At 44.1% G+C, this 24,329-nt stretch overlaps 1 protein-coding gene across 2 annotated transcripts in view; it reads left to right on the forward strand.

The window, feature by feature from the left end:
• The window catches only part of GLP2R (glucagon like peptide 2 receptor), a 154,746-nt gene extending 137,867 nt beyond the window's left edge, over positions 1–16,879 (forward strand). For both annotated transcript variants that reach the window (XM_083145525.1, XM_083145526.1), the window contains 4 exons: positions 934–1,022; positions 1,203–1,341; positions 4,839–4,880; positions 15,118–16,879. In XM_083145525.1, coding sequence (XP_083001651.1) covers positions 934–1,022; positions 1,203–1,341; positions 4,839–4,880; positions 15,118–15,435 — 588 coding nt within the window. In that variant the 3' untranslated portion in view covers positions 15,436–16,879. The remainder of the gene's footprint in view (positions 1–933; positions 1,023–1,202; positions 1,342–4,838; positions 4,881–15,117) is intronic.
• Positions 16,880–24,329: the final 7,450 nt, after the last annotated feature.

A 24,329-nucleotide genomic window follows, 5' to 3' on the forward strand; every position in this document is an offset into this window, starting at 1 on the left:
GCAGGCAGGGGGTCTCTGCAGCGGTCTGGGGCTGGGCAGTCAGTGCAGGCCGGGGTCCCTGCCGCGAATGGGAAGTCAGTGGCGGGGTCCATTCGGTGGCTGGAAACTAGTAGCCAATACCGCTACTAGTTTCTATCTGCTGCAGGTACCTGGACGCTGACTTCTCATACACTGCAGGGACTCCAGCCCGGCTCTGACTGCACAGCCCCAGACGCTGCAGAGACCGTCTACCCGCCTGACCAGGTACCGTACCAGCCTTGCCTGGGGGGGAACAGGGGGGGGGGGTGTCTGTGGGGGCCCCCACAATGTTGTTGTCCAAGGCCCCCACAGACCTTAATCCGCCACTGGCTTGAATGGTTTAGGAATGCTCTCCTCTTTTTTCTGTGGCTTTCCTGTTTGATACCCAGAGCAGTGATGTGGTACCCTTTGCCATAGTTATGAGAATGGGATACTCCTAGGTTGCAGCTGTGACGGGACTGCCATGTATGTGAAAGACGTGCCTTAATGAGATAGAGGAAGAATGCTGGACCATTAGGGGTAAATTTACTAAGATGGGCATTCTATTGAAGATGGGTTATTGCCCATAGCAACCAATTAGATCCTACTTCTTATTTATTTAGCACCTTCTAGAAGATAATAGATAGAATCTGATTGGTTGCTAGGGGCAACATCCCATCTTCAGTAGAACTCCCATCTTAGTAAATTTACCCAATAGTGTCTGTTCCACCTTTATTAAAAAGTATTATGTGATTTCCCAATTTATATTACCACTATTTCAGCAATCTGCATCACCGTAAAATCTAAAACTCTGAAGCACTATGCTTATTTCTATTTTACAGTCCTTTAAGACATGACTTTGCTCCCGATGTGACTACATTGTACATGGAAATATAACTGTGGATACAATACAAGCCATATGTTTGTGTCTTGCAGATAAACTTTATTATACATATCAAGATATTAAATCTTTTGCATTTAAAGTTGAAAGCTCAGCAGCTAAAATTTACAGATTACAAGTACAGGTAAGTACTCGAGAGACCACGCTCAAAACAGTATAACACGTTTTTGGATTTTGGGAATAATAATGTGGGGGGACGTACAAACTGAATGCAGACAGCACGTGTTGGTGATAGGCTGGAATGCAGTTTTTATTTACACAGCTACTACCTCATATATATAATGCATTTTTTTATGATTTTAAGGTTTGCCAAAGCAACTCTTATACTAATCCCATTGCTGGGGACTCATGAAGTCTTGTTTACATTTGTTAGCGATGAGCACATTAAGGGACTGACCAAGAACATTCCGCTCTTCATCCGCCTGACAATGAGCTCTTTTCAGGTAAGTTCACACATGAATCCCTATACATTCATTGTATGCATGATTTACAGTATAGTACGTCATACCCTCCAACTGTACCGAATTTGCCGGTACAGTACCGTTATTTAGCAGTCTGTACCGGCAAATTCAGTTTGTACCGAATGTACCGCTTTTCTGTCACTCACTGTGTGCCTGCGACGCAAAATCATTCCTCCTCCTGGCTGTCTGAGCTCCATGTGCTTGCTGCCCTGGTGAGACCGGCTCTCCCCTCTTCCCCTCCTTTCCCATGAGCGCATTGCACTGCGGGCCGGTCATGACGTCACGTGCCGGCACCGCGCACCCCGGGGAAACGACATCTCTCTGCCCTCACTGTCTGCTCATGCGCAGACTGAGAACTGAGGGTGCAAATCTCTGTGAGGGAGAGGGGTGTAGTGGCCAGCCCCGGCGCGCGGGGGGATGATCTCCTGGACATCATCTTCGCTGCCAAAGTAGAAGCCTGCCAAAGTAGAATGTCAGCACATCAGAGATGATTATCCAGTTCTGTGCAGCAGCAAGTAGGTGGCTCAGCCAGGCTGCACTAAATCACTCCAGCTCTTCTATCCAGCATCATGTCGCACCTGTTTGCCTGCGGCTCATGTCACATGGTGGCTTGCTGGTCTGCTGGTATATTAATTTAATATACTTATTTATTAAATATTATATTAAATATACTTAATATGCCAGCAGCTCACCAAGCCACCATATGACATCAGCTGCATCAGGTGCTGGGTCGAGGGGCAGGGTTCCTGGGGATGCGACCACGCCCACTTTACCCGAGGCCACACACACTTTACCCATGACCACGCCCCTTCCTAAATGTGTACCGATTTCTGCCCTTCAAATGTTGGAGGGTATGAGTACATCAGATTGGTGAAGGGGCCTTAAGAGTGATCCCTACGGAGAAGGCTCTCTCTGCGGTGCACTCTTCTGAAATGATTGTACAGTATATTTAAAACGTAACTTTTAATATTATGCAGTTATAACAATTTCCTCACAAACAACCTAAATTCAGTTGGAGGGTGAGAAATCTTTAGGAGGATAGAGGCCTAAATGTATCAGGGATTCATTTAAGTGACCCAAACCACTTCCAGCAAGTCACCAAATCAAACTGTCACCTACATATTACACCTGATTAACTAATAGATCAGTGTTTTATTAATGGAAGACAGCAGCAGCATAATGGCATAGAAACAATACTATTTAGGGTGCTTTATGTAAGAAACTTACTGTACATGTGTAAAGCGTAACGGAATATGCTGCGCTATATAAGATACTGTAGATAAATAAATATGGGACCAATAAAGAGACTGGTATTTTTGTCTTGAATTTGATCATTATCAATAATTTTTTTCTGGAGGGAAATTGCAATACAAATGGCTGTGTAATTAAAATCATTCTGCTAATTTAGTGGAATCATTTATCTTTCATTGTAATTGCATATCCTTAACCTGGGTCTGCTTACTGAAACTGTCTCACTCTTGTTGGAATGTGAAAGATACAGGCTATGAATGACAGATCTTCCACCAATAACTGTCACAGTCAATACATTCCACAGTTCTTTTCCTGTTTACCAAATTAAGGGCATGGTAGTATAATGAATCCACATTGAATTAATGGTCCACTGTGTGGCATAATGTGGCCACTTTGGAACAATACTGCATTGTGGGATAGTAGAGGGAGGTTGGTGCTATGTGAAATAAAGAAATAAAGTGCTCCAAGAGCCATTTATAGCTCTAGAGACTGTTTAAAATGCCTGTTAGGTGAATTGTTTAATTAGGTCCACATACAGTATCGGTCAATGAAAATATTCCTAGAGGTTTCTATCACCCCTTTCCTCTACTATTCGTAATCATTGACAAGCAGCCCATAATATGTTTTTCATTCCTTTCTTGTTTCAACGGCACCTATCCCTAGTTCTCTGACAGACCTTTCAGTGTCCTGTCCCCTGAAGCAAATATATTTATTTACCATGTACTTGACCTAAATTGCCTTGTACTTATTGTTTCTACTCATTTATATTCAGATGGAGCGCTTCTCAGTCAGCGCTGGCGAGAGCTGGCGGAGAGGTGCTCCATCTGGCGGGGATGCGCAAGCTTCTCACATGCATCCACTTCCCGTCAACATGGCGCAGGAAGCGTTTTCCCTGCCCGACTCCGCTTCATGGAGATGGGCAGGGTTACGGGGCCCCATCTGAGGGGGACTCTCGGGAAGCAGCAGGGAGGCAGGCTCCATCAGAACAGGGCGCACAAGCATCTCGTGCACGCGCGCCCCTTTCTGTCGGCTGGCAAATAGCGATTTGATTGCCAGGATCAGCTTCCACGGGAGCTGCTCCATCGGTATGGTTAGGTGATGCAGAAACCTTGTGGTGCCATATAAATAAACAAAAAATAATAACAATAACCATTGCAGTTTTATCACCCCCACTGTGACAATAGATCTCCCCCAGCCATAAATGAAAACATCAAGCAGGAACCCAAATCATATTTGTGGATACTTTAGCTAAACAACTGGAGTATATCATTACTAATGCGCATAATATCATAAGTACACCTGAGCGACTAAAGCAATCAAGCGCAAACCCGGTTGTACTCAATTTAGCAGTTTAAAAAAAACGGATTGGCTAGAGACTTCCATTAGCCATGCCTCTTGCACTAAATTAGCTGGATTTCCAGGTTACCTGACATGTGCATAGATGCACTCATTACTCACTGACACATTTTAAAAGATCCACAGGTGGAGCGAATTATTTCACTTGCGGATCTTAGGATACCTGGGACAACGTGCACTGTTTGAGGTCCTTGAGGATCGAGTTTAGGAACCACTGAACCCCGCTGTCATTATTTCTGGGCCATGACAAGTGCTCCCTCTCTGTACTGATAGAAGTTGGGCATGACATCTATTCAGTGAATACCAGCTGCTCTGCCCCCCTGTCAGTTAACACCGTCTACCCCAAACATCTCCCACCCCCCTCTGCCCACGGAAAACAGGCAGGCTTAACACAGCTTGGAAGAGTTGTACCTATGCAGAACAAATGCCCGGAAACATTGGGAAATATGAGTACTTAGTGGCATACTTCCAGGATTACCCTGTGTGGTTATAATAAATTTCAATGTCAAATTCTCCAATTGAAATACAATAGAAAAATAGAATACTGTAGGTACGTAAGTTCAGGAACATGTGTATATAATATACATGTTATAATATATTTTTATACTTATGAGGGCAATTCATTTGAGGCACTGTGAGCGAATGTTACAGAGGTCAGGCTTCCAGTAAAGCATATGACCCGCACATGTGTTCCCCTTTAACATTGGGTAAGCACTTGTAAAAGTGTGGGGCAGATAATTGGTTGCATTTAGAGGCAGACATGTCTGCATACTTTGAAGATTGTAAATGAGCATTTCTGCTTTGTAGATGCTGCTCTAACGATGAAGCCAAATACTCAAATTAACAATTTTTTTTTTTATTATTCTTTTTAGGGGTTTGTTGTTGCATATTTATATTGCTTTACCAATGGAGAGGTAAGTGCATATGTTTATTATATTTCATAGTTTTATACATAAATAGATTTATATATATATATATATATATATATATATATATATATATATATATATACAGTATGATTAATCCTATCTTCTGAGCTTGATCTTTTCAATGCAGCATACGCATCTCTCTGAAAGATAGCATTTTATGTACAAAAATTGACAATGACCTCAGACTGACTTGCAGCTAATACTGGATAGTTTAGGCTATGCAAGAACTCAAAGCATTGCATCCTATAATATAATGGGTCACCTTAGATTAAAACGGAAGAAATGTACAGTATATTGTGAATTTTTGCGCTGCAAAATGGGGATCAGATCACACACATACAGAGTTAGAGTTCCACGAGACTAATAAAGGTCACCTATCCGGTTATGGTATTTTAGATCTACAATGTCTAGGTCTACAGTCATAAGGTCAACCACTATAGGTTGACAGTCAAAAGGTCGACAGGGTCAAAAGGTAGACAGTCAAAAAGTCGACAGGGAGAAAAGGGTCAACAGACTAAGGGGGATATTCAATCTCCGTCGAGCATCTCCCGTGGGGGAGATGCTCGACGGGCCCTATTCAATGCTGTCTTCCCCGACAGCATTGAACAGGGTTTCCTGGCAGAATGAGCCCGACATCTCTAGCTGTCGGGCTCGTTCTGCCGAGAACAGCCGGGAAGTGACGAGCTGCCAGCTGCATCTCGTCACTTCCCGGCCGCAACTCGCGGCCACGCCCCCTTTTCGCTCCCCGGCAGGCGGGACATTGAATCCCGCCTGCATGTTCTCGGTCGAGCTGACCGAGAACGGGACTGGGTCACGATGGGCGAGCAAGCTCGCCTGCCGTGACCTGAAGATTGAATATCCCCCTATATGTTGACATGGTCAAAAGGTCGACATTCAAAAGGTCAAGCTGAAAAAGGTGACATGTTTTTTGTGTCTCTGTCGACATAAGTCGGTATGGACAATAAGTGTACCGGTTTCCCTCGCTCTCTACGCTCGCCATGCTTCGGGCACGGTGCCTCGCTGCGCTCGTCACATTATTATGTTCCTCCTCCACATCGTAATGAATGGTAGGGCATGACATTTTTTTTAAATAAAAAACTTTTATCATAAGAGGTTTGGCTATACATTCATATAGAACATCCATCACAGGCGAATGCCTCAAAGAAACCTTTGGAGGAGTGACAACATTTATTTCATTGCGAGTACTGATACGCACCTATCCCCTAAAGATACCGTTATATCTGTCTTGCACCCCCTTACTGTGTAAGTAAGGTATGCACCCTTAATGACACCTGAAGATAACCTTATCCCCTGATGTTGTGGAGTGTAATACCAATGCAGCCATTTTTCTCGTATCTAATCTTTGCATGTACTTTACCATCCATGATATGAACAACAAGCATTGATTACCATCAACCTCAAATATCCCATAAAAAAAGATAAGTATACATCCACTCTCCATTTTTTCAGCACCATCTTTTCAAAACCCCACCCCCCTTTTTTCTCAACTATATCGATAGGAGCAATAGGGATTGATCCAAGGGTTTTGGAATAAAGGCAGCAGAATCCTGGAGCGCCACGCTTTGGGCCTTATTTTAGTTCACTCTTTCTGACAAAATCCTTCTTAGATGGACAAAACCATGTGCACTGCAGGGGGGCAGATGTAAAATGTGCAGAGAGAATTAGATTTGGGTGAGTTATTTTGGTTCTGTGCAGGGTAAATACTGACTGCTTTATTTCTACACTGCACTATAGATCTCACTTTGAAGTACAACCCCACCCAAATCGAATTCTCTCTGCACAAGTAACATCTGCCCCACCTGCAGTGCACATGGTTTTGTCCATCTAAGAAGGAATTTGTCAGAATGAGTGAACTAAAATAACCCCCTTTGTTCTAACACCCCTACAACATTTGTGAAAATAATACATTTGTTGCAAAGCGGTAGAGGTCCAGCAGGTGGTCTATTGGGAAATTGTGAGTCTCCTGAACATTTCAGAAAAGGTAGGCAAGTATGACATGCAGCACAGTGGCGTAACTACTTATTTTGCGCCCCCCCCCCCCCCGCCACACATTTTTTTTGCCCCCCCCCCCCACTCCTACTTCCCTCGGCGCCCCCCCTTGCACATACCTGCCCGCCGCTGCATCTGCGGTCACAGTCCCGTCTCTCCCAGCGCTGGCTCCTGCTGCTATAACGAGAAGGGACTCTTAGAAAATGGCTGCCCCCATACTGCAGACAGAAAACTGTCTGCAGTATGGGGGCAGCCATTTTCTAAGTGTCAGTTTTCATTATAGAAGCAGGAGCCAGCGCTAGGAGAGATGGGAATGTGACGGCACGGCAGGCAGGTACCCGGAGACAGCAGCAGGTAACTATAGCCCCGCAGACCCCCGGCGCCCAAACTTTCTCTGCGCCTCCCCGTCACCACGGGGGCTGCGGAGCTATAGTTACGCCACTGATGCAGCATAAACAGCATAAACTAACTAACTAACTCCTATAAGAGATGAGAGATTTGGGTTTATCATTCATCACATTCATAAATCACTTTCCTCCAACTTGGCACATTTGTAAATTTACAGTGGCTATCTTAGGCACAGAACACATCACTTACGCATCAGTGCTGAAACAGGGCTGCTCTACGGCCTGTGCCAGTCACGTCCACTCAGCAAAGACATCGTGATGCCACATCGAGGGGACTGGACCACTGTCTGGGTGGTATTACAGCAGCAATCCATGCTGCAGTGTGCCATTACAAGCATCGTGCAAGCCAAAAGTGATTGCCGTGAGACATCAACAGTGCCAACTGCCGCTGGAACGCCTTTAGTTATTGCCACATCAGCTACAACCACAGTCCCGACCCATTGTCATATATAAGAGCCACAAGTGCAGCTTGCTAGGGAAAATACATGCACATCAACAACAGAACAATTTGCAGCAACACTGAATGAGGTCCTGTTAGTTCAATTGACAGCCAACTGTAATTATTGACCCTAATGCGTTTGGGGACAGGAATTAATGTGGATAAATATAAATGTTTTCTATACAGTTCTTTGTACATGAAGAGTAATACTAGTGTCTAGCGCTTGTCATTTGCTGTATAAACGTGGCAGAAAATACACATAATTAACAGAGCTTGAATCTTAGTGAATCTTACAGATCCAAATAGAATAATTAGTCATTTCAAGATTAATGAGTATACCTGTTTACAGTTAGCTAAGGATAGTGACTCATTGATTTGTGATAAGACTCTTTGTGTAGGATGTTTTTGTACAGTAATCGGTGAATCTTTCCCACAATGTAATGCTAAAATGACTCTACAAGGAAACTGCTTAGAAGAATACTGATGTAGGGTGAGATTTAATAGGATGAGAGATTCAGAAAGTGAGAGATTTTGTGAGAAATCTCCAGGTTTTTTTAAAGCGGCAATCATTTACACTGCAAAATCAACTTGGTTTAGCAGTGTAAATGATTGCCGCTTTAAAAAAACTGGAGATTTCTCACAAAGGGCGGGATTCTCTAAGCTAAAAATGCGGTAAAAACCCCGTTATAAAAATCTGGCAATGCCCCATAGAAGCCAATGGGCTTCTATCGCAACCCTCCGCCGCCCCGCGCCGCCCCCCCCGCCCCCCCGCATCGCCCCCTCCCCACTCACCTGTGTCCGGGCAGCACAGCGCAGTGCTGCCCGGACCTGTGACCTTCTCCCTGCACTAATCCTCTTCCGGGTGCAGGGAGGAGGAGAGCCCGGCGCAGCAGCAGCAGCGCCGGGTGTGTGAGGGAGGGGGGAGCCGCCGGGACCTGCTGGGACCCGGCGACTCTCACCGCAAAGGACAGCTCTTAACGCAAGAGCTGTCTTTTGCCTTAATTATCGCATATGTTACAGCATATGCGATAATTAAATATGCGATGCGCGGCGAAGGGGGGCGGAGATTCTTAGAGAATCTCCCCCAAAATCTCTCACTTTCTGAATCTCTTAGCCTATTAAATCTCACCCATATTGTTGTTTTTGCACCACACCCAGTGGCCTGTCATTCCATACACCCTGCACTTAAAAAAAGAATAGACATTGTATTTTGTACATTGAATGTATAGTAAAATATATGTCTAGACAGATCTTACAACTGCCAATTAAAAATGAAGTAACAATTTCCTGCAAAACCGACCATTTCATCATGTTGTGATATTCCGACAGCTGTAGATTAGCATTTCTACGAATGTATCATCTGCAAATGCTGGAGCTTGGATGCATTCAACTTTACTTATGGGGAATATAAACATTTCTATTCACCCAATATACAGAGTTGTACGTGGGGTGTGAGGAGGGAAAACGAAGAAAGAGTAAGAAGTACGCCACCTGGTAACACCCACTTAGCAGATCCTGGTATTCCTAGTTGTGCAGACAAAGGGCGAGATTCTCTATCACAGAAATGCGGTAAAAACCCCGTTATCGGCCGGTGCCTCACGTGCCTAATGGGAAATTCGGCTCTGCACAGGTTCACAGCCACCCACAGGCATAAGATGCTGTTATCACATGGAGAAACTGCATTTGCCATAGGGCTGGTGCAATTTCCAATGGTGTGACTGATGGCTCCTTTCATAGAATGGCTGGAAGGCTCCTGAAAATTGTGTCACACTCCGGGCCACCTGTGCAAAGTGGGCAAGTCTCCCACATTCTGCTGCTCACCTAGTTTGCAGGACAAAAGTATGTGTGTGTGCCTGTGGGGCAATGGGAGAATACATCTCCACGATCCTATACTGCCCCTTATTGCACCACTATGGCTTCCTGCAGTGTGATCCAGCTGCTCCCTTCAGGAGGGAGGTATGGTGGAATCTAATACTCCTTTTACACTAGAAGCAAATTACCAGGTTTAAGATTTTCTACCCGGAATTTGCTGAAAAAAACAGGTTTTTCTGTGGTGTGAAAGGGTCAACACGGGTCTTAAATCCCGGCACTCCAACCCTGCTCTTGATCTTGTTTTTCAGCAAATTTCCGGGTTGAAAAACTTTAACCTGGTAATTTGCGGGATGTGTGAATTGGGGTCAAGCTGCACCTGGCAAACTGACCTGGCACTCAAAAATGCTGGGTAATCGGCCGGTGGGAAAGGTTGCACAAATCAGTATTATAAACATATTTGATCACTGAAAGTGGGTATCTCGGTGTTTGCACATTTGTATGTACAGATGATCATAAAGGAAGAACTTTGTCGAGACAATTGCATAAAGTCACATATGGGTGACCAATGTGCAATCTACATGTGAACTATATGGCACTCTCTTTATATCTTTCTCCTTCTACTTTCCTATAGCTTTCTTTTTCTCCACTTCAACTCTTCACTAGGGCCTGATTAAAGGTTCCAGATGTCCCAGACTAATATACATGTAGCTCCCCTTGTAATACAGCTAAACACACGTGTATTGGCGCTTAGGGATTTACCGTTCATACTGCCCATGTGCATGTAATGAAGTTTATATAACTGGCATGTAGGATCTAATGCTTGTGTGAAGGAGACTTCAGCTTTAGGCTGACCAATTGGTGCTATAGTACAATGCACACAAAGTAATGGTTCCATCAGTAGGTTACATTGGCACAGCAATTTGGCAGTCACCTTAAGAACATTACCTCCCCGCAGTACACTGGGATAGGTGGGATTGTGTGAACACATCGTGCAATGTCGGCCCTGGGGGGGTTGGAGGATTTGTCCTCTGCTCTGACGTGCTGCATGTCAGTTGGGATGGGAGCAGATTGCGTGTGCTTTTAAGAATGGTGGAATGGTACGCCATCCCACCATTTGCGTGTGCTTTGCGTGTGCTTTGCGTGTGCTTTTAAATGGTGGGATGGTACGCCATACACGGCATGCGAATGGATGTTTAACATAAACATCCATTTACATGTCAGTGGGCACTTCCCACATCGTTCGATGGTCGTCCATTGAAAGATGTGGAAGGTGCACACATATAAAAGGTTGCTCGGAGCAACCTTACATATATGTGCATGTTCAGTAGGAAATGGGTGGGCAGCTGAAATCCGGTAATGTCAGCTGCCCGCCCCCCGCATGTCCATCATGGACGCATTATCATTGGAATGCCCATGAAATGCTATGCGTTCCCTTGTGCTAATGGGACAGCATGCCACCCCACACCCTCCCCGCCCTCCGCCCGCACGGATGGGTGCATGTGCCCTGCGAACAGTTTGTTCACCGTGTGCGCACACACCCAGCGCATGCACATGCACAGAAATGCACATTCGCAAAGAGCGGACCCGTGCAAACGCGCGTGGACCTACAAACAGACCAGAATAAGGTCCTGTGTGTCCAAAAAGCACCAAGGACTGCCGGGGAGTTGAAGGAAAAACTTGGACACAATCATGATTGTAAGCAGGTCTTTCTGATGTATGGCCACCTTAAGAAAACATCACTATTATGACTGTTTATTTCTTCAAAATGCATTCAAATGTGAAAACATGCAATAATTGGAATAAAAAGAACATGGAGACGGATCACTGTCTTAAAAATGTAATTTGTGTTTTAAAAGACAATACACAGTGGGCTCCTGAAGTAAATGTCCCAGTACAAATAGGCGGGAGATTTATACTTCATCATTGAAAAGGTCAATTAATTGGCTGCTTCATGGAACGATAAAAGTGTTAATTACCTCATTCCTATAGTCTTATGCATACAGTATTATCTTATAAAGATTTCAAGGACGCAGGATCATTGTACAAAGCATGATTGTTCATCACAGTGTGCAAAGACGCCGCAAGGTCAGGTGTGCCCTAATTTGCAAGCAATTGTAATATTTTACAGGACACATTTTCTGTTTTAATTGCTTATGTTAGTTAGATTTTTTTTTAAAGTAACTTATTTTTAAAACTTTAGGCAAAGACAATTTTATAAGGTATAGTACCTACCATAAATGTTTATGCATTTGTCCAAATCTTGGCACACAACCCTCCAACTTGTACCTCCTATTCATGTCCATCACCGTTACCCTTAAACATTATCCCTTTCCCAGCAGCACCATGTGGGAGAGCCTGGCTAATTTTTCAATCCTGGGATTAAAAGCTCTCAATATCTAGATTCCCGGGATACCTGGTAGTAGCTTCCCGATGCCACATCACACTGGGAACTGATGTTAGCAGTTCATAAGTGTGCAGGCCGGTGGGTGCCACTGAAGGGCTTTTCAGGTGCATGGCTGCCAGTGTGACCTCTAACATAGTGCCTCACAGCCACGTAACCTGGATGCAGAGCAGCTGGTGTTCTGCACTGCCTGGCATAAATAAGTAAATTGTGCATGCACAAGCTGATCCCAACAATTTGATACTAAGGGGGTTATTCTGGTTCACTCCTTATGGCAAATTCCTTCTCAAATGCACAAAACCATGTGCACTTCAGGTGGGGTAGATGTTACTTGTGCAGAGAGAGGTAGATTTGGTTGGGGTTTTACTTCAAAGTGAGATCTATATTGCAGTGTAAAAATAAAGCAGTCAGTATTTTCCCGGGACAGAAACAAAATTACTCACCCAAATCTAATCTTCTCTGCACATTTTACATATGCCCTCCTGCAGTGCACATGGTTTTGTCCATTTAAGATTTTAAGAAGGTATTTGCCAGAAGGAGGGAACCACAATAACCCCCTAAAGCTGACCATACTCCTAAAGATTTGTTGTCTGATCTGGCTGGTTGGAACAAAAATCTGGTAATTTGTGGGAACAAGTGACAGTTGACCATTTGCTTCGAAATGCTGGAAATCTGACAGATATGGTCATTCAGATATTATTACCAGATTTTTGTACCGACCAGCCAGATTCGACAATAATTTTTAGGTGTATTGTCAGCTTAAATCCCAGGATCCCGCTGATCTTAATCCCAGGATTGGTCTCCCTAGTACCAAGGATGTTTCAAATAGTCATACGGATATTAACAATATTGCACATTAATATGTGACAAGCAGGTAACCGATGCATAATAAACATGTGAGGTACAATTCAGGAGAAAGTGTTAATGTGAATAGAGACTGAACGGAGAATGGTGCCCTTTATCATGGCTAAAATAATTCCCACTGAGACTCATTTGTTACATTCTATGGTCACATCTTTTGGTGAAAAACCAACATAAAGCATTAGCATGCCCAAGTCTCACCGATGAACCCACCACCTCATCACCCTCTATTAATCTCTCTGCCTGCTCCATATCTTTCTCATGCCCCTGTATACCTTTCCTTCTGCACCTCCGTAACTCTCATTGAACCATCCCTCCATATCTCTATCATTACCAATCCATAACTCTCATTACCATTCCATATATTTCACATTGCCTCTCTCTATGGCCCTTATTCTGATCGGTGCGGCCGGAGCCGCATATGCGGCTCCGACCGCACCAGACGAATCCCCGCCTTCCATACGGATCGCCACGGCCGTCCGTACGCGGCCATGTGGCGATCCGCATGATTGTGGACGGGGATACGCCTCCTCCATGGTGGGAGCAGCCCCTCCATTCGATGGTTGCCGAACATCGAATGCAGGGCCGCACGCTCCACCAGGTCCCGCAACACAAGACCACACGGACACTTGTCCGTGTGAAATCTTGTATGGGGGCGGGCAGCTGACATCCGGCGATGTCAGATGCCCGCCCTGTACCCACGCGTCATAGCCTCATTAGCATGCGTACGCCCCGCGTTTGCATGGGAACGCCCATGAAACGCGGGGCGTATGCATATGCAAATGAGGCTTCGTAGCCCCTCACGCCCCTATCCACCCCCTTTGCGGCGGACAAAATACGTGTACGGCGATTTCGGCTGCACATGCGCAGAGTGCCCTCTGCACATGCGCAGACCGAAAACATCGGCGGAACGGCCGCAAGCGGCCGTTACCGCTTCAACCAGAATAAGGGCCTATATCAGATGTAACATGTGCAGAGAGAATTAGATTTGGGTGGGGTTTTACTTCAAAGTGAGATCTATATTGCAGTGTCAAAATAAAGCAGTCAGTATTTTCCCTGCACAGAAACAAAATAAGTCACCCAAATCTAATTTTCGCTGCACATTACATCTGCCCCACCTGCAGTGCACAAAGTGTGGAACCTTTCCAATATTCATTGCAGAACAGTACAGCATGGCACATAACAGAGCTGACCTATAGATTGTGGTGTATCACAGCATCAATAAATAGGGGCCACAGCATCCAAGGAGGGTCTCCAGCATGTTGGTCGACAGTCATTAGGTGGACATACATTTAGATGGACATGCAGAAAGGTCGAAATGGTCATTAGGTCGACACACGCATTAGGTCGACAGTCAAAAGGTTGACATTGGGATTTTCAAAGAAATTTTGTCCTGAATTTCGACACAGTCGACATGGACACTGAAACGTAGCACTGCGTCCCTCTCGCATGGCTGCCTGCACTCGCTATGCTTTGGGCACGGTGCCTCCCTACACTCGGCACACTATTTTATTCTTCCGCCCTAGTGGATGGTATGGCATGAAATTCCACCTGTCGGCTCGAAAAAATGTGGAAAAACCACAAGTCCACCTTTTGACTGTCGGCCTTCTATAAGTGGGATTTAAGGGTGTGAGAGTGCCTGGGATTGGATGGACTGGCACCCGCCCCCCACAGGCCTAACCTCCTGGACCAGCACCCATCCCACCCCCACACGGATGGGATGCATGTGGACACTGTGGACTGACTCTAGGTACCTGGACCGTCCTTCCTCCTGTTTGGTCACCGGGACACTGCCTCCAGCCCCTAGCCGCTCTGCTGCCACCGCTGTCTCTTCTTCCTGCTGGAAGGGGTGGGGGGCAAACTCTGTCCCCAGCACTCATCCGACGGCTTCCTCAGCAGTGCAGATCACTTCCAGCACCGCAGCCAGCAACAGAAAGTCGGGATGCCGGGTAAGTACCTTTCACACCAGCCTGTAGTCCAGGAAGGGCCCAGGAGTAACTTGGGATTTCAGGCTGGTGTGAAAGGGGTATAAGAGAAGGAAAAGCATATGAGGGAATAGGGCCCTGCTCATGAGAGCTTACATTCTAAATGCAACAGCCTGAAGTGCAGAGAAATGCAGACTGGCACATGATATTACAGAACATGGCAGTGTATGATATAACAGAGGAGTATTAATAGCAAGCTACAGTATGTAAAATCTACCGCTATGACTTCTGCAATAATAGTTAGAATTGAATTCTGAAATGTATTTGCATTGTTCTAAACTGATGGAAATCTATTTATTCTTCACAGGTAAAAACAGAGCTGCGAAAACAATGGAACCTCTTTCTGCTTCAGTATTTTCCATGCAAAAGCTGCTTTCTTGGCAACAAAGTCAAGTATAAAACTCAAGGTTCTAAAAAGCCACTAAATAAATTATTTGTACATAATGGAAAGAAAAATGGAAATGTTCAGCTCCTTCAAGCTACAGTGAATGTGACCTCGGACCTAGAGCCCAAACACAGTGCCCCTCCGCAGTATTTCACTAGGGGAAGTGTTTCAGAGAGCAGTGATGGTGGATTAACATTGGGTGAAACAATAGAGGAGACTGTTGAAGAAACTGATATTTAATGAGACACAATTGGAAAATACAATTACTGTATAGAAGCGCTATGAATGGAGATGGCCACACAGAAGCCATAGATTCATTAGGCACTAGGTACTTGTCCCACCGATAGTCTTCCAATGCTAATTGTCTATTAATTACCTCCTAAGAGCATTATTCAGTGAGCGGCCTTCCAACTAACATGGCCAGCAGCTTATAGTACTGTTTTTTTACCAGGAAAAGTGATGTACAAATAATCAGAAGATGGGGATTTGTAGATAAGGTCAAGTAGACTATTGTCCATTGTGGGATTTGTGGATTCATATTTTTTTTTATGTTATTTTTTTATACTGACCCTGTTTTGTACTAGAAAAAAGAAATATGATGGTGATTCTACAGGCTGGTTCTCCATTGTTCCATTATTACAGTTCTGTAGCTGTTGGAAGAGGGAACCATTGCATAGTAATAGGTAACTTGCATAGGTAAATAAAAAGCTTGATTCATATCCGATAGGGCCCTAATACCTTGTATTTGATTTCTCCAGAGTTAAAAGTAATTTTCTTTTTTTTAATTAGATCTCATTTCCACTTTAATATTAAAATATAATCCACAGTTTCAATATTTCTAAATGTAAAACATTTCAGTTACTGCACCAAATAAGTTATTGACCTCAAATGCAGCATTTTATATATACCGGTAACTGTTTGATTTCATGAATGTAAAACACGTTAAACTATTAACAATTATGTATGTATTACTATACTATACCTTATAGATCCATTGTTTTACACTGTACAGTGAGTGGTACACAACCAAGGCTAATGCCATTTTTAAGTTTAGCAGCTTGTCTAAAATAAATGAAATTACTGTACTGTATGTATTAAGTTAAGGGATAGTTCACACAGAACTTTTGGGACTCTCATTACAATCAATTTAAGTCACTTTATAACTTTCTCCCACGCATCCCTTAAGCATTGTGATAGCCTTTTCTAACTTTATTGCTTACTGTCTCAAAGTTCTATGACAAAAGAATCAAGTAAAATTATTTGGGGATTTAAAGGCATGCACAGAATGCTCAAAAATAATTTCTATGCATTTCCTTAAAGATGTGCAAATGGATGACAGATACGATTGCAGCTGCGTATCAAGGTAGCAACAGCTTGAAATTAATAGATTAAACTGGTAAAAAATGTAGAGGTGTCAGTGAAGCCTTGGGGGCATATTGACTTAGCTGCATTAATCAGCAATGCATGTTAATGTGGCTGGCAGCAAGTTTTTCGCATTCCAATTAGCCATAGTCATTTTCAATTAGCTTTAATGCAGCATTTCTCTTACAGCCTTTGAATAGGTAAAAATTTGGGAAAATAGCTATTTTAAAGTACAAATGTTGAGGCTTGATTCAGAATTCCAGGAATACTTTCCCAATGATGAATTAGGCCAGGCATTCCCAACCACGGTCCTCAAGGCACACCAACGGTGCAGGTTTTAGTGATATCCAGGCTTCAGCACAGATGGCTTAATCAGAATCCCTCAGATACTAATTAAGTCACCTGTGCTCAAGCCTGGATATCTACAAAACCTGCACTGTTGGTGTGCCTTGAGGACCGTGGTTGGGAATGCCTGAATTAGGCACTTATTAGTTTTTAATTAGCTTAATTGGTCCTCAATGCAATTTTTGCAGTAAAGGTGGCCATACACACGCAGATTTATCTTCAGATCTGGTTGGTTGGAAAAAAACATGGTTATGGATGAGAGCAAATGACAGTTGACCATTTGCTTGGAAATGCTGGAAAATTGCCAAACTGTCACTCATCCATAACCATGTTTTTGTTCCAACCAGACAGATCTGAAGATAAATCTTACTAGTGTATGGGCACCTTAAAATTCGGCAAAGTGCAGAATGATGTACATGCTTACCAACTTTCTGGCTGTCCAATCTAATAGGGGGCAGCCAGGTCAGCACAACAGTGTTGAATCATCCAACATGGGTGGTCTTAGGGCGTTGGTGCTTGATTGTGTCATTATGGCCCTGCCCACGCTATATAGTGCCGAAATTAAGGGCATTGTAAAACATGTATGGGGGGCATCATCAGCCTACCCTGAAACCTCCAACAGTCTCTGGCAGCTGCTCAACCCCATATTCAGAATGCTTTACACACAATACAGTACTACACTATAGACACATTGCTCAACTGTTTTTGCTGCTAACAGGTAAGGGATTAGGTGATTCTGTTTCTGTGGTTAAGTAGTTTAGCTAGTGGCATCACTATGTGTGACATCACTGTGTATGTTAGCTAGTGACATCACATTTCTACAGAGTTTTGTAAATAAACTTGTAATTACAATAACTGATTTTCATTTTTCCAGAGCTTGCACCAAATATGTTTTTGTACATATTCTCTAATATAATTAGACAGAAGAGTCAATTCTAATTGTGTAGATATTGTTTTCATATGAGACTTTGTGAGTTTTTTTGTAAATTGTACACAAATTAATTATAATTCACACTTACAATTAAGAACATTGTAATGTGTTATGTAATCTATATATTCTATGTAACGTCTGCATATTCTTTTTTAATAAATAACTCCTTTGTTTTCATTTTGGTTTATATGTACTAGATACTTAAAAACTGTCCTCCTGCCACTACAGTTTCTAAATGTCAATCTATATACTTTAACCAAGTGGTTATAAAAAATGATGTCACTATGTTTTATGCATGTGCGCATGTCTGACCTGTCCACTGGGTTGTCTTTGGAAAGTCATGGTAACCAGTTCCTGTCATATATTACATAATCACTTAAGGTATTGTGCTTATACAAATATATTCATTAGAGATGCGCGTGTCTGTATCTCCGGGATCCGACAGATCCGAACATCGCGAGACGACTTGGGAGTTCCCGCCTGAAAACGAGGCAAAACGTCATCATCACGCTGTCGGATTCTCGCGGGGTCGGGATGTTATATAAGACACAAGCGCGCCCCGCCATCTTCACTCCATTAAAGGAGAGGGAAGAGGGTGGGTGGGAGATCTCTGCTCTGTGCTCCGTGCTCCGTGCCCTGTGCCCTGTTTTGAATTTGATTGATTTTTTTTGTTGTAACTAGGTGCTGCAGTGCTCACACTCAATTAGGGTCTGCAGTGCATGCAGGGGCTGCAGTGCTGCTGACTGTACACTCAGTGTACAGGGGCTGCAGCCTGCAGTGTCCGTTATACAAGGGGCTGTGTCCAGTGTGTCAGGGGCTGTGTACAGGGGCTGTGTCCAGTGTACAGGGGCTGTGTTCAGTATACAGGGGCTGTGTACAGGGGCTGTGTCCAGTGTGCAGGGGCTGTGTCCATTGTCCAGGGGCTGTGTCCAGGGGTTGTGTCCAGTGTACAGGGGCTGTGTCCAGTGTACAGGGGCTGTGTACAAGGGCTGTGTACAGAGGTTGTGTACAGGGGCTGTGTCCATTGTCCAGGGGCTGTGTCCATTGTCAAGGGCTGTGTCCATTGTCCAGGGGCAGTGTCCAGTGTGACAGCTGTGTCCAGTGTACACGAGCTGTGTCCAGGGGCGGTGTCCATTGTCCAGGGGCTGTGTCCAGGGTGATGGGCTGTGTCCAGTGTCCAGGGGCAGTGTCCAGGGGCAGTGTCCAGTGTGACGGCTGTGTCCAGTGTACAGGAGCGGTGTCCAGAGGCTGTGTCCATTGTCATGGGGCTGTCTCCAGAGTGACGGGCTGTGTCCAGTGTCCTGGGGCAGTGTCCAGTGTGACGGCTGTGTCCAGTGTACAGGAGCTGTGTCCAGAGGCTGTGTCCATTGTCCAGGGGCTGTGTCCAGGGTGACGGGCTGTGTCCAGTGTCCAGGGGCAGTGTCCAGTGTGACGGTTGTGTCCAGTGTACAGGAGCTGTGTCCAGGGGTGGTGTCCAGAGGCGGTGTTCATTGTCCAGGGGCTGTGTCCAGGGTGACGGGACATGTCCAGGGGCAGTGTCCAGGGGCTGTGTCCAGTGTGACAGGCTGTGTCCAGTGTATAGTAAGAGAAATAAATAAAAGTAATAAATAAAAAAAAACCACCTTTTTGGAGGATGATGGAGGAGGTAATAGTGGGAGATGAGCAACCTGATAGAAGTGCTGAAGCGCATGTCGTGTATACAACATAAGGGTGGGTGGGAGGGCCCAAGGACAATTTCATCTTGCACCTCTTTGTATTTTTTGCTCTTTGGAGCATTTCTCTTTTTTGGGGTAGTTTATTAAACTGCCACCCTGTCTGCCCCTGCAATGCCGCTCTGCTTCCAAGATGTGCCAGGTTGGAAGTGTAAGGTCCACATGTATGTGATGCCCACTGCTGTCGCTTAGCTTAGTCATACTGCTACCTCGGTATAACCTTTTGGCCCAACTACAGTCAATGAAAACTATTTTGTGAGCTGTGAAGTGATCAAAATTGACTAGAAATGAGTGGAAACTAATGTTATTGAGGTCAATAATACTTTAGGGGCAAAAACAGGCCCAAAAATATGTTATTTTAGCCATTTTTTAGCATTTTTTTCATAAAAATCCATATCCAAAACCAAAACCCGCAAGGGTGGTTTTGCCAAAACCAATTCAGATCCAAAACACGAAGGGAGATACAGATCCAAAACCAAACCCGAAAAAGTGGCCGCCGCACATCTCTAATATTCAAATTTACCTATTGGAAGATTTTTGGATTCCAGTCTCTTGGGGGAGATTTCACCCTCCCGGACCCCTACCACCCCTTTCCATTGAAAGCAGGAGTAATGAAGTAAATGGCATTATAACATTCCTATACTTGCGAGCAAAGAAGGTGCCGTGCGCCTCCCCGCTCTAGCCGCATCGTCCACAGCAGCACGCAACACCATCCTGGGACATACAGCAGCCGGGCGCCTACGGCGGGACATAGACGGTCCCACATAGTGTACGGAGTGCACTCACAGGTATCAGATCTCCCGCATCCCCCAACCCTCCCCTCCCGCCAGGCTCTTCCCCGCGCCCCCATTCCGCTACTTTCCGCTGTTCCCAACTACATCCCACTCTCCCCGCTTACCCATTCAGCTTGACAGGTGCCGCTCACCTTCCACTATTGTGCATTCTGACACATGGGGAAAACAGCAGTGCATTTTGGAAGGCTTTCTAATTCCTCTTGTTCTCCCTCTTTCTAACCCTTCCCCCTCAGGGATCACTCAACAGGCATTGTTTAACCAGTAACTCACCCTGCGCTGGACTGTGTCCATTCAGGGGAACCTGGCATACTAACCTGACAGCAGCATCCCACTGTATGGTCTGGGTAGTAAATCCCTTCTAGTGTACTATAGAGCCCGCTCACCCGCCATACCTTTAAAAGTCCATCTGCTAAATTGATGGAAACTTGCTTGGGGCGTACGAAGGTATTATAGGAGAAGGGTGACCTCTCCTAGATAAATACAGTATTCCACCTCGAGCTACAGGTATACCAGGCTGGGCAGCAGCCGCTCTCCCACTGAAGGGTTAACACAGATCTTTTTCCACTCTCACTGACCCCACAATGAGCAGGGTCCCTCCCCCACAATACCCTTAACAGCCCACCCTTACCAGGTGGCAGCTGGCAATTGAGGAAGGGGCAGCCTGCCAGAGGTGAAAGGGGACTTTCCAACCTCGAACCAGACAATCCCGCCATTGCTACGGGTATATAAAGTCGGTGGGATTACCCAGACTCTTTGGCTACAGTCAGACCCCTGATCCCAACTCTATTCCCTCTCTTTTTCTTCCTCCCCACTCCCCTCTTCTTTCTTCCTTTCCCCCCGTTTCCTTTTCCCTTTCCCACTCCCACATTCCCGATACCTATCCCACTACACCGCGGGAGTACCTGCTGCACTAAAATTTCATTCTTCTGTAAAACATAACTAGATGGTTGTGTATACAAATACCTATATAATTAAAATACCCATGAGCTCGCTGTATGTACCTAACTAGAAAACTGTCCTGATAAGCACAGTCGAATCTGTCGACACACTAACCGCTGACACCAATAAGATATTATATATATATTTTTTATCATCACCGGTGTTTAGAAGTGAATATCAGCGGCAGCCTAGCCCAGATGACAAGAATCTGTACTACATGTAACTATATTTTCTGAATAGCACAATTTGTAGACGTAAACCCATTAACTATTGACCCAAATAGCACCGATGAGTAGTGCTATATTATAACTGATAGGGGGCATTTCGATGCCTGTGCATACTGGTATCTATCCTGGTCATATGATAAAGGGGTACGTGTAAAGAAACCACATCACTGCGTATACGCATTTGTGGGCCAAGAACGACAGGGTTACTCGCACGTATTGGGTATCATTCTAGATGTCGACAATGCAACAGTTGACATACCTGTTGACAGACCTAGCACTCTACAATGCACTGAGAGTGTTCATCTAACAGCTGGCTTGGTTTGACGACACGGGCATTACTGACTGCATCAAATAAGTGGTGGCAGCTCAGCTCAATCCTTGCACATCGCAACTGTTACTTGATATAATTCTGCGGCAGCTTTTGTCAATTGATGCGTACTGCAACTGTTACTAGAAATAATTCTTTTGTGAACATTTATTCTGTGGCCCTTGCGGCACAAATATTTCTAATATATCATCCTCTTTGGCAACATAACAGGAAGGTAATTGTCCTGCTTATACATTGTTTCGTGATAGAATTTTCACTTGGCTACAATTACCTGTCACTACAGACTCAGGAGTTTACCTACAGGCTATAAACTCTACAAGAGAATGTTTGTTTGTGGATACATTGTTGCAAATACCTGTTTCAGTAGACTGTAAAATTGAGATACTTATAGAGTAAAAATATTTACCATCCTGTAAACTATATCCACTGTGTTGTGACAGACAGCCTACGCTCCCCAATTTGAGGAGTACATGCCCACTGGGCAACAGTTGCCCACAGGGCACTAACTATCAAGTGTGGTACTAACATATATGTTCTATGTTTGTGTGTGTGAACGCCTAAAAAACGTTCTTGTCTAGTGTTTATTTTAATTGAAGATCAATAAAAGCTATATTTTAATAATTCTTTTACACCCTAGGATGGAATCATCCATCCCACTCTGCCATGTATAACTAGCACGTTTAATATTCTATCCCACTTATTGACACCAGCCCCCGGTTGGAATCTTCTCCAAAGAGCGGTGCTAATATATAAATTGTGTGTTACTCCCATAAACTTGTGTCCCTACGTACAACCTACAGGTGATATTTCTTATTTTCATTTTGAACCATAACGGATTACAGTTCGTAATCCACCAAATAAAGAGTGCCCCAAAACAGAGAGAGTCTTTTCCTTCTTTGCTCGCATCTATATTTACTCTCTAGGGTGCACCTCCACGCAAATTACTCCTTGAGACCCTGTTGATACAGGACTCCTAAACTATTCATAGAACTGTGGATCGCTCATACTAAAACGTATCATTTACATTTCTACGACCTGTGCACTGATCTGCCTCCCATCCCCTTTCCCCTTTATAACTTACATTCCTATACTTGCCTCTTAGGTTTCTGCACTGTCTCCACTGAGGGGAGGTTGAAGAAAAAGACATTTATGGATATGTATTATCAATTATCAATAGTCTTAGTATACTGAAAATGACGTTTGGACAACTAATCTATAACACTTGATAATTACAAAGAACAAATGAATATGCCAAGATAAGAACATGTTTCATCTGCTAAATCTTTTTGTGGACTGCACATGCATCATATGATAAAGATTTGCTCTATTTTCAAGCTGAAAGATGTGAGAGATGTTCAAAATATCCGCAAAAAAATGCCAGCGTCGCTTAAATCTGTTATATAAATTCAAATAAAAAACGTTGTGTAAAAAAGATTATATTTCCTATATAAGGTACAGTAAACATTACAGGTCAGTATGATGAATAAAAAGGTTTGCTTGGCAATTTTCACATCTGTTTTGACAAATTCACTAAGCACTCAATGGGTTAATATGCAAGTCATTACTGAGTCTCACTGGATCTTGTTTTGTTTAATAATGTATTATCTACTCTGTACAAGCAAATTACATTAATAAGCAATCCCATTAACTAATCTACTGCCCCCTTGTGTACACTCTATATATTGTTCCTGGTGTGGCATTAAACCACTTTTAGATGGGTTATATCTATTATAATTTTTGGAAGATATACAATCATTGCAACAGAATTATAAAGCATTCACATAGATATAGTGCATCTCTCTCTCTCTATATATATATATGTATATGTACAGTATGTATGTATGTGTATATATATATATATATATATATCCACGTCTCGGACTGGCACTCTCTCCTCAATAGTCAATAGCCTCCGTGCCCTTGTAGAATAGGTATAGGCAGATAGAGAATCCCAGCAAGCAGGACCCCAAACACGGCACTGGAAGGTCTTTGTACAAACAGGACTTTATTTTCTCTGAGAAAATAAAGTCCTGTTTGTACAAAGACCTTCCAGTGCCGTGTTTGGGGTCCTGCTTGCTGGGATTCTCTATCTGCCTATATATATATATATATATATATATATATATATATATATATATATAAACGTCCAAATCAGCCGACACTCATATACAGTACTAACAGACAGCTAGCTCCGGTGCCCAAAAGAAAAATTCATACTCAATCCAGCACAAAATAGCACTCCAGAAACAGAGAGAGAGAGAGCCGTGTACACAGGGGAAATCCATTCCCAATTACCATCAAATGGATTTTCCCCTGTCCACAGTCACTGAGTAAGTCTAGGCTTACTCAGTGCTGCGATGGCCATGGGAAGATGGAGGCCGCCGCTGACTTCAGCATCCCTCTCTCTCAACGGCCTGGCGCCACCTGCATTTTCTGGGGCAATACGTGCCGCCCACAAATGTCCGTCGACAGTCAGTCACCATGCGAACAGCCTTT

Source organism: Crinia signifera, chromosome 6 (assembly GCF_055691185.1).
Source record: "Crinia signifera chromosome 6, ASM5569118v1, whole genome shotgun sequence".
Classification (NCBI taxonomy): domain Eukaryota; kingdom Metazoa; phylum Chordata; class Amphibia; order Anura; family Myobatrachidae; genus Crinia; species Crinia signifera.